General features: G+C 37.4%; 1 protein-coding gene across 2 annotated transcripts in view; it reads left to right on the top strand.

Annotated features, from left to right (window-relative positions):
• The window catches only part of SPIDR (scaffold protein involved in DNA repair), a 429,134-nt gene that overhangs the window by 153,141 nt on the left and 263,798 nt on the right, over positions 1 to 12,195 (top strand). For both annotated transcript variants that reach the window (XM_049633718.1, XM_049633719.1), the window contains exon 8: positions 2,282 to 2,495. In XM_049633718.1, coding sequence (XP_049489675.1) covers positions 2,282 to 2,495 — 214 coding nt within the window. The remainder of the gene's footprint in view (positions 1 to 2,281; positions 2,496 to 12,195) is intronic.

The following is a 12,195-nucleotide window of genomic DNA, read 5'->3' as shown; positions in this document are numbered from 1 at the left end:
ATGAAGAAAAATGAAGAGGAAAAAGAAATGGAAATGAAATGAAATTATATAACTAAAACTTTGATGTTATTTAAATGTTAATTTTCATTATTCACTGTTAACCAGTTGGCTAAAGTGGTAAAGAAACTAATATCAGTATCTATTATATAAGTAGCAGGGTACTATGTTAGATACTTAGCTTTTGTTATTTCATTTAATTTTTTTTAATTAAAAAACAGAAAATAGAAAAACATAAGTGTACTCGCCACCTAGAATTAATAACGTGTTTTAATCTTTGGTCTTTTTTTGATTCACATTAAAAAAAAATTTTTTTTATGTTTTTATTTCACTTTTGAGAGAGAGAGGCAAAGTGCAAGTGGGGCAGGGGCAGAGAGAGAGGGAGACACAGAATCCGAAGCCGGCTCCGGGCTCTGAGCTGTCGGCACAGACCCTAATGCAGGGCTGGAACTCACGCACTGTGAGATCATGACCTGAGCCAAAGTCGGACGCTCAACCGACTGAGCCACCCAGGCGCCCCCATATTTTTTAATAATAGAAACGATATGAAGTGTGAAATGCTCTTCTTTCTCCTTAGGTATGTGTTTCTATGTATCCTGCTGGCCATATTTCTATACTCATATTACATATATATCTACAACAATAATTTATTGTTTTCTATGTTTCAAAAAATAATAACATTATGCGTATCATGCTCTGAATATCTTGTTTATCCCCTCTCGTTTATGAGATCTCTACATGCTGATACATAGACATCTGGCCCACTAGTGTTAAGTTCTGTATGGTGTTCTGTTGTATGAACACAACATGGTTTACCCTTCCTCCTGTTGATTTGTGTTCGGTATACTTTTCTGCTCTTATAAATAGTCCTGAGGTATGCATCCTTGTTTAGGTCTCCTGGTGCTTGTGGCAGTTTCTGGGACACATCTGGGTTTTAGGTTACATACACTGTCAACCTCAGTTCTCTTGCTGAATTCTTAAAAATGTTCTTTGAGGTACACGTGGGAAAATGGAGGGGTTGAAATGTTATCTAACTTGGCCAACTTAATTAAAAAAAATTTTTTTTAATGTTTTATTTATTTTTGAGACAGGGAGAGACGGAGCATGAACAGGGGAGGGTCAGAGAGAGGGAGACACAGAATCTGAAGCAGCCTCCAGGCTCTGAGCTGTCAGCACAGAGCCCAACACGGGGCTCGAACTCACAGACTGCGAGATCATGACCTGAGCTGAAGTCGGCTGCCTAACCGACTGAGCCACCCAGGCGCCCCTTGGCCACCTTAATTAATCAGTAGTTAAATTCAGATCAAATTCTACCCATTAAAATTTTTTTTAATGTTTACTTATTTTTGAGAGAGAGAAAGAGAGAGAGAGCATGAGTGGGGGAGGTATACCTAGAGAGGGAGACACAGAAGCCAAAGCAGGCTCCAGGCTCTGAGCTGTCAGCACAGAACCGGATGCGGGACACGAACCCACAAACCACGGATCATGACCTGAGCAGAAGTCAGACACTTAATGGACTGAGCCACCCAGGCGCCCCTCCACCCATTTAAATCTCAAGCCCTAGCGTTCAACATTCCTCAGAAATCCTCCCCTTTAACCTTTATGATCATTAGAACAGTTGCAACCAGCCCGTCTCCTGTAGAGTCAAAGCAGGTAATGAGGTGGAGGGAGCATATAAGAAAGAAGAATCAATAAGTGCCCATACTTCCCTTGTTGTGGTTATCAGAAGAGTTCAAGATTTGGCGTAAAACCATGCTGTGTGAAATGATGGCTCTAAGTTTTCTGTGTGTACAAAAATGTTTCTTTATGATGGAAGACTATCTTTTATGTTGCTTAAAATAAAATTTTAATTAAAAGATGTTACAGTGAGTAGGTTACTATCTGTTCTCTACTTTGCAAAGTATACACACCATTTTCTATAGGTGGAGAAAGCTATCTTATTTTTTTTTTAATTTTTTAAAGTTTATTTATTTTAGAGAGAGAGAGAGAGTGGGGGAAGGGCAGAGGGAGACAGAGACACAAAAATCTGAAACAGGCCTCAGGCTCCAACTTGTCAGCACAGAACCTGACAAACTCTGTCAGTACAGAACCCGACGCAGGGCTCAAACTCACGAACTGTGAGATCATGACCTGAGCCAAAGCCGGACGCTTCACTGACTGAGCCACCCGGGTGCCCCTAAAGCTATCTTAATGTGATTCTTTTTTTTCATGACATTTTATTCACAGTTGGACCTTATGTTTATTAGACTTCATTTTGCTTGTTTTTTTCTTCTTCACCTTCTAGGTAGAAAATCTGGCATATTAGTTGTGAAAATTCTAGAGCTGCATGAGGAATGCACCATCCAAGTTGCTATGTGTGAGCAGTTAGCAGGGATGCAAGCCGACAGCTCTTCTCTAGGTCAGGCCCCCAGCACTGGACTGAAGGTGCTGTTCACCAAGGAGACTGCTTGCCATCTCAGGGGACATCCCCAAGACATCATCCATATTTACCCTCCCTGGTGAGTAGAAAGAACTGATTGTAGCAGTCACTAACTGAGTTTGTCTCAAAATGTATTTTTATCATGAACATTTTTGTCACCTCATTATGGAGAAATGCCAGGAGAAAGAAGCCAGGATTTGACATCGATTTTATGTAACAGAAGCACTGAACTGTCTTTGAATGCTTGTTTGTACTTTTGTCAGGAAATTTTTTATAATTTAAGGGCAGAGAGGCAAGGGAGAAGCAATCATATCAATATTCCTCTCTAAGTGGTCTATTAAGAAATATGGCTTTTTTTTCTTAGAAATTCAATGTTAGTAAGAGGCATTAATGTGACCGTATGATAATACACATTAATTTAATATTTCTTTGCTAATCACTTTGAAAGGGATAAAAAGCATAAATTAAGACATAATAGGGTTTGAATCTTTAGGAGCATAAATGGTCATTAATCGGTCAGAAATATTTTTAAGGATACATGTTTGCTTTCTTTTCCATAGGGTGTTATTTTTTACTACAAGAAAAAGAAAATCATATTATTTTTGAGAGAATGTTTGAGCAGCCTTGTTTTAAGAACTATTAATTTTGTTGGCACATTTTTAAGAGTTTCATTCATCTGTCAAATTCTTAGCTTTGAAGTTGACTTACAGGTCTTTAAAGTAAAACTTCCTTCCCAGAGGAGGGATCTATTTTCACTGTGTCCATAGTGAGTTCTCAGTGTTTACTCAAATTCTTCCACAGTCTGTGGATATCATAGGGTAACCTACATTTTATTTTATTTCATTTTGCTTTGTTGTGTTTTTTTAATGTACCTTTTATTGAACAGTATAAGACACCTACAGTGTCATATACACATTATAAGTATACATTTCTTCAAATAATCACAAAGTGACTATGTAATTGCTGTCCAGTCCAAGAACTAGAATACAGTGCACACCTGGGACCACCCCAATCCCCTCTCATTTCCCCCCTTTTCCTCCTACACCAGTTGACTATCATCCTGATTTATGATGCAGTAGACTCCTTTAGATGTTTGAGAACTTCATATAAATAGAACCATACAGTAATCACAAAATATGCATTCTCTTTTGCCTGACTACTTTCACTTAATATTATGCTTGTGAGATTCATCAGTTTCCTTGGCATTTAATGGTTTGTCCATTTTTATTGCTAGACAGTATTCCATTGTATTAATTTATGCAATTAAATCCATCTATTCTTCTATTGACAGATAGTTAGGTGCCTTCAGTTTGAGGATATTGTGCATAACGTAATGGCCAACTGTCATTCTCTGCGGCTTCCTCAAGAATATAACGCCCTTAATTCTCTTCTTTCCGAAATTTCTCATCATCCTAAAACCATGCCATTATTTTTCTACCATGTTAAAAAAAATTTTAATTAATCTTGACGGTACTTCCTCTTCCCACTGTGGCCAGATTGCCCCCCATTCTCCACCCAGCACTCCCCACACCACGCCTCCGGCATCTGCAGCCACCTCCGCGCTGCTCCTCTCGTGGTTACTTGTGTGGCCATCATGTCTCCCTGTAGTACAGTGCTCACTCTTGCTCCTCCTCGTGCATTCCTCTGGCTTCTCAACACTAAAGTGCTACCAGGCTCGTCCTGGACCTCTTCTCTACCCTGTCTACCTCACTCACCCCTTTGGTCCTTCCATTTCATCTTTTGCTGTAAATACTAGCCGATCACTGACGCCTCTTAAAACTGTCTGCAGCCCACTCTCCACCCCCTCATCACAGCAGTATCCCACAGCCCCTTACTGCCACAGCCGTGGCTCTACTCGAGTACTGATGGCGTGGCAGAATCAAGCTCCTAACCCTCCCTCTTCTTCCTCACCCTTCCCCATCTCAGGACATGGAAACCACCTTCTTGAGTACACGCACGTGTCCTCAACTCTTCTTTTTCTCGTAACCTCCCTTCTGCAGCTCCACTTCCAGATGCACACGGGTCCAGGACTTCTTGCCACCTCTACTGTCAGGACGTTCCCAGGTACTCATTCTCCTCTGGGTTGTTGCAGTCTCTTAAGTCATCTCCCTGCTTCCTTCTTTGCCCTCCTTCTGTCTCTTTCAAGATGATTGAAGGAGCAAAGCTATGAATATGCGAGTTGTCATACCGCTTTTTGGCGCTCCGTGCCCCAGTGTCTGCTCACCTCATGCACAAACCCATCCCGAGCTTTGAGTCGGCATCTCCCATCTCTGTCTCCTTCCGCAATTCCATCCTAGCCACCCTACACTCCACCCTGGTCCTCAGATACCGCGCAACTCTCCGCCCGGGGCCTGGATTCTTGCCACTGCCTGTGCTGGGGTGCTCTGTCCCACCCCTCCCTGTGTCTGCATGGTCTGCGGTTTATCTTCTCTGGGCATTTACTCAGCTGTCACCTTCTCAAGAGTCTTTCCCTGGGTTCCATATCTGCAATTGGAAAGTATCCCCTTCCAGGCCCTTTATTGTCCTTTTCCTACTTTATTTGTCCTTTACTGTCCTAGACAGTGCTCCTCCTGTCTAGGGCCTTGTTCCCGTAATTTCTTTTGTTCTTTTGACTGTTTTATTGGAAGTTCTTTTTGGAAGCTTATAGTAAAACTTAGTGATATTGAGAGTATTTGATTTTTACGGTGAATTCTAGTTTTATCTTCTTTATCAATATACACCAGTTTTTGTTTTTATTTATTCTATTTCAACAAAAATACGTATATTGCAACTATGCTGCGTTTATTACAGTGAGACACAGAAGATTCCAACATAGTTATGTTTGGAACTAAATTTAGAAACATTAGTAGACTCTGGATCCTAGCTTTTGCCCTTAGAGCTTTTCTTTATTTTATTTATATATCTATTATTATTTTTAAATTTAATTTTGTTTTTTTTTTAAATTCCAGTATAATTAACACACCATGTTATATTAGTTTCAGGTGTGCAATATTGTGAGTCAACAATTCTGTACATTACTCAGTGCTCATCACAATAAGAGTACTCTCAAACCTCTTCATCTATTTCACCCATCACCACACCAACCTCCCCTCAGGTAACCACCAGTTCTCTATATTTAAGCGTCTGTTTTTGTTTGTCTTCTTTTTTTCTTTGTTCATTTGTTTCATTTCTTAAATTCAACATATGAGAGAAATCCTATGGTATTTGTCTTTCTCCAGCTGACTTATTTGGCTTCACATTATACCCTCTAGATCCATCCATGTTGTTGCACATGGCAGGATTTTATCGTTTGTATGGCTGAATGATACTCCATTAGAGATATACACCACATCTTCTTTATCCATTCATCTATCAGTGGATACTCAGCCTGCTTCCATAATTTGGCTATTGTAAATACCGCTGCAGTAAACATGGGGGTGGCATGTATCTTTTTGAATTAGTGTTCTCATATTCTTTGGGTAAATGCCCAGTAGTGGAATTACCTGATCCCATGGTAATTCTGTTTTAATTTTTTGAGGAATCTCCATATTGTCTTCCACTGTGGCTGCACTAGTTTGCATTCCCACCATCAGTCAAAGAGGGTTGCTTTTTCTCCACATCCTCACTGACATCTGTTTCTTGTGTTGTTGATGTTAGCCATTCTGACAGGTGAGACAATTTGCATTTCTCTGATGGTTACATGAGCAATCTGTTCAAGTGTCTGTAAGCCATCGGTGTGTCTTCTTTGGAGAAATGTCTGTTCATGTCCTCTGCCTGGTTTTTAATTGGATTATTTGTTTATGGTGTTGAGTTGAATAAGCTCTTTATATATTTTGGATACTAACCCTTTATCCAATATGTCATTTGCAAATATCTTCTCCCATTCAGTAGATTGCCTTTTAGTTTTTTGACTGGTTACTTTGCTGTGCAGAGGATTTTTATTTTGATACACTCCTAATAGTTTTATTTTTGCTTTTGTTTCCCTTGCTTTGGGAGACATATCTTGAAAAATGTTGCTATAGCTGATGTCAAAGAAATTATTCCCTGTGCTCTTTTCTAGGGTTTTTGTGAGTTCTAGTCTCACATTTAGTTCATTAATCCATTTGGAGTTTATTTTTGTGTATGTTGTAAGAAAGTGGTCTAGTTTCATTCTTCTGCATGTTGCTGTCCAGTTTTCCCAACACCATATCAGGAAAAAACTCTCTTTTTCCCATCGCATATTCTTGCCTCCTTTTTTTTGTAGACTAATTGACCACATAATCGTGGGTTTATTTTTGGGCTCTCTATTCTGTTTTATTCATTTATGTGTCTGTGTTTGTGCCAGTGCCATACTGTTTTGATTTACTATAGTTTTATAGTATATCTTGAAATCTGGGATAGTGATACCTCCAGGTTGTTTTTTGTTTTTTGTTTTTTTTTTTTCAAGATTGCTTTGGTTATTCAAGGTCTTTTGTGGTTCCATATAAATTTTAGGATTATTTGTTCTAGTGCTGTGAAAAATGCTGTTGATATTTTGATAGGGATTGCCTTAAATCTGTAGATTGCTTTGGGTAGTATCGACAGTTTAACAATATTTGTTCTTCCAATCCATGAGCACAGAATATTTTCCACTTCTTTGTGTCATTTCAGTTTCTTTCATCAGTTTTCAGAGTATAGGTCATTCACCTCTTGGGTTAAAGTTTATTCCCAGGTATTTTATTCTTCTGGGTGCAATTGTAAATGGGATTGTTTTCTTAATTTCTCTTTCTGCTACTTTATTATTAATGCATAGAAATAAGATAGATTTCTGTATCTTGATTTTGTATCCTGCAAGCTTACTGAATTTACTTATCAATGCTGCTAGTTTTTTGATGGAGTCTTTAAGGTTTTCCAAACATAGAATCATGCCATCTGCAAATAATGAATGTTTTAGTTCTTCCTTACCGATTTGGATGACCTTTACTTCTTTTTATTGTCTGATTACTGTGGCTAGGACTTCCAATACTATATTGAATAAAGGTGGTGTGAGGACATCTTTTTCTTGATCCTGATCTTAAAGGAAACGCTTTCAGTTTTTCACCATCGAGTAGGATGTTAGCTCTGTGTTTTCAGATGACCTTTATTATGTTGAAATATATTCCCTCTAACCCTACTTTGTTGAGGATTTTTATCATGAATGGATGTTGTACTTTTTCTTTTTTTTCCTTTTTAATTTTTTTAAAATTTTTTTTATTTTTGAGAGAGAGAGAACAGAAGTGGGAGAGGGGAAGGGAGAGAGGGAGACAGAAAATCTGAAGCAGGCTCCAGGCTCTGAGCTGTCAGCACAGAGCCTGATGGGGGGCTTGAACTCACGAACCATGAAATCATGACCTGAGTCAAAGTCGGACATTTAACTGAGTGAGCCACCCAGGTGCCCTGGATGTTGTACTTTTTCAAATGCTTTTTCTGCATGTATTGAAATGAACATATGGTTTTTATCCTTTCTCTTGCTGATGTGATGCATCACGTTGATTTATCTTTTCCTTAAATAAGCAGATAAACTCTTAGAATCATTATATAGGTCCATAAAGCATCATCGTGCCTCCAAATCTCTGTGTCTTTAGTATAGATTTTTCCCCTCTCATTTCATTTAAAAAGCATTTAATTGGTTTTTCTAGTAGGTATTTATATATATGATACAGATTTCAAAAGATATTGAAAGATACGCAGTGAACAGTGAGTCCTTCCCATATTTGTTTCCCAGCCATTCAGTTCTCATCACCCAAAGAACCACTGATACCAGTTCTTACACACCATCCAGAGATGGTGTTTGTGTATGTGTGTGCATATGCATATATAATATAAACTCATTTATGTATTTCCTGCCACTATTCTTTTTTTTTTTTTTTTTTTCAAAAATGGTATCCAACCGTAATACCCTCGTACCATGCTTTTCTATTTTAAAAATGCATGTTGGAGAGTATTCAGTAACAATATGCTAGTATAGAAATAATTGTTACATTCGTTTTGCATGGACTTCTGAATTAAAGATACCATTATTATTCAATCAGCCCCTTTGGATGGACATATTTGTTGCTCCTCCTATTTGGTTACTGCAAACAGTACTGCATCATTACCAACATGTGTGAGGGAGAGCTATAAGATGTATTTCTGTAAGTATTATTGCTGGATCAGAGGTTATATACCTCTTTAACTTTAGGAAACATTGTCAGATGGCACCATTTTACATTTCCACTAGCAGTGCATAAAGTGCCTATTTCCCTGTATTGATCTTCGCCAATTTAAAAACTAGAAAATGGAATTTATCATTTTAATTTTTTTACATTTCTTTTTTCTTTTACTGTAATATAAGCTTGGGCTTCATTCCCTGTGCTTAAGAACCATTTATGTATTATTTTCTATGAAATGCTTGTTGATGACTTTAGACCTTTCTTCTCTTGGATTGTTGGTCTTCATCTTATGGATTTGTATCAACTCTTCAGAAATGCTAAAAATAGCTCTTTGTCAATCGTATACATTACAATGAGTTTTCTCCCCATTTGTCATTAGTCTTTCAGCTTTTTTAGGCAGGAGGTGTCTCTTTTTGTTTGTTTTTGAAAAGCAGGGTAGTGTGCTTTTCCATGGCTGAATTTATCCATCTTTTGTAGTTTCTGCATTTTATATCATAGATAGTAAAGAAGTCAAAACTTTCTTGCTGTGAGATTAAAATTTTTTCTGTGTTTATTCTAATACTTTATGGATTAATTGCTTTCAAATTTTTTATATTTAAATCTTTGACTCCTGAAATTTATATTTATGTAATAGGTTAAGTAGGAAATGAATTTTTTTCAAATGACCGCTCAGGAGTCCCGTCAGCATTTATTGACATCATGTTAAATTTATGAATTTCTGGAATAGGACTTAAAAGCAGTCTCTGGGTAAGGCTCTGCTAGGATACTTCTCCCTTCCCCATGCTGATGCAATTAATGGCAGCATGTATCAGAGCACCAGGGTGCTAATTGGTTACCTTAAATCTGTCTTCCCTCAGAAATCTGTTCTCATTCAGCATCTTCTCCTTTCTCACTCTAGTTTTTGCTTCATTGTATAATTTAGGTTTTGCTTTCAATAAAGTCTAAGTTCATTGCTGATAGGAAAGGCAAGTTGGTATTCTTTGTTTTTAATCTCCTCCCTCCTCAACTTCTAATATTTTTGTGCACCTCTATGTATTTCAAAACATATTTATTAAATGATACTTTTTTAATAAAAAAAATTAGTGTCTAAGTATGAATGTTCTTTAGGAAAGATGTTTTAGAGGTATTGAAGTTGGGACACTTTCTTGGGCTCATGAGAAGTAAAATTAAATCAAGATTATCTGCAAAGATAATATATTTACAAAAAATTTTCAAATCCCACTGGCTCCTTAGACCTCATAAGTGGATGAGTTATTATCATTTGACTTTGGGATGTTTTTAGTTTTGGGTTGTATTGAGGAAGCTGCCTTGGTGGTTGCTTCTTTCATTCTTTCAGGGGAAATTTTCTGTGTGAAATTGTATGGAATTTCCTGTGTGGTACTATATGCAGAGATTATTAATTCTAACCTTGATTTGGATATTTTCTTTTTCTCTGTTATGTTTTTGGTTTTCATTCTTTGAGGAGTTTTGCTCTGTGAATGGAATGTAGATTATAGAATAAGAGTGAAATGAAATCCTGCATTTGCCCATTTTAATATATGAGACCTAACTGTTTTTATATGTTATGCCGTCCAATGGAAAATGAATTTTGATCTCTAGGAAGACAACTTAGAATGCTTGTGTTGTTATCCAAGCCAAATGGTACCAGATATTAATGCTATGTAAGAATTTTATTACCTCTATAAAAGTGAAAATATCTGAAATAGATATAATTTGATATATTTCTCTGGAGTCATTGTGACCTTTCTCAAAATGACCATCTCAAAAGAAGGAGAAATATATATATATATATATATATATATATATATATGTGTGTGTGTGTGTGTGTGTGTGTGTGTGTGTATGTGTATATATATATATATAAAGTAAGATACCTTGATGAAAATTAAAGAACACTGATAATTCCCAAATGTTGGTGGGACTGTAATTTGGTACCTTCTTTGGCAATATGTCACAAATGTTAATGTGAATACACTTTGATACAGAACTTTTGCCACTGGTACTTTATCCTATAAAAATACTCAAATATGTACAGAAAATATAGTCATAAATGTTTTGCTTAAAACCTTAAAATCTAAATCCAGCCTAAATAGCTATTAGGTTGAGGTGGATTAAATAAGGTTCTGCACATCTCTGCTATGGATGGTAATTTAACATAGTGATAGAGATTTTTATTTCCTCTCATAGAAAAATATCTATATCACAGTGTTATTTTGCAGAGAGCAGGTCACAAGACAGCAGTTAGGGTCACTGAGACAGGAGGAGCAGTCTGGGTCACTTGGGTAGGAGGACTATTACCACTTCTCCTTCCTTGGCCACCTCATTACCCAGCAGACAAACTGATACACTATTGTTATTAGCTTCTAGGGCTCTCCTAAAAGCAAATACCACAGATTGGGTGGCTTAAACAACAGAAGCTTATTTTCTCATGGTTTTGGAGTCTGGAAATTTGATATCAAGGTACCAATGGTTGGTTTCCACTGAGGCCTCTCTCGCTAGCTTGTAGATGGCTACACTCTTGCTCTGTCCTCAAGTGGTTTTTTCTTTGTGTGGGCACATGCCCCTGATGTTTCTTTGTGTACCCAAATCTCCTCTCATTATAAGGATATTAGTTAGCTTAGGGTCCTTCCTAATGGTCTCATTTTAACTTAATTACCTTTTTAATGTCCCTATCTCCAAGTAGTCACATTCTAAGCTACTAGAGGTTAGGACTTCAACATATGAATTTGGAAGGGACACAGTTCAGTCCATAACACTATCATAAATATTAACACTTTTCTGCTGGATATTTCAATTTTGTGAATTTGATCAACCGCCTGATTTCTCTGTTTCCATGTCTCCAAGAGGACTTGACAACCTTCCAAATAGCTTCCTGAATTGTATTATGTCTTGTTATATATAGAGATTTTTCTCAAAAAAAAAAAAAAAAAAAAAAGATACTTTTTTAAAGAAAATGTAATAGTATTTTTTAGGTACTTTAGGAGGAGAGATGAATGGGAAGTGTTTTGAAAGATGAGTTTATTGATATGCATGTATAGGTGATTTAGGCCATCTATCTTAATAGTTTGGAAGTTTCTGCATTTTAATTAAGAATTTATTTCTTTTATCCAAATGTTAACTGAAGTTAGTCTAGATGTCACTTAAAAATAGCTCATAGTTAAAGAAAAAAAAGCCAAAATAACAAAAATGACTAGTCTTTTTTTAATATAATTTTTTTGAGATAGAGAACGAAAGAACGCATTAGTAGGAGAGGGGCAGAGAGCGTGAGGGACAGAGGACCTAAAGTGGGCTCTACGCTGACAGGCTGACAACAGCGAGCCCAGTGTGAAGCTTGAACTCACAAACCACGAGATAATGACCTGAGCTGAAGTCAAATGCTCAACTGACTAAGTCACTGACTAAGCCACTGCCCCTAGTCTTTTTCTTTTAGTGGAAACTTACCATTATAAATATTTTGTCCTTGGGGGCGCCTGGGTGGCTCAGTCGGTTAAATGTCTGCCTTCGGCACAGGCCACGAACTCACAGTTTGTGATTTCGAGTCCTGCATCGGGCTCTTGCTGTTGTTCAGAGCCTGCTGCCTGCTTCGGATTCTTTGTCTCCTTCTCTCTCCGCCCCTTCCCCACTCACACTCCATCTCTGTCTCAAAAAATG

The sequence above is a fragment of the Panthera uncia genome, chromosome F2 (genome assembly GCF_023721935.1).
Source record: "Panthera uncia isolate 11264 chromosome F2, Puncia_PCG_1.0, whole genome shotgun sequence".
NCBI lineage: Eukaryota > Metazoa > Chordata > Mammalia > Carnivora > Felidae > Panthera > Panthera uncia.
The sequence above is the reverse complement of the archived record's forward strand: the minus strand, read 5'-3'. Positions and strand labels throughout refer to the sequence as shown.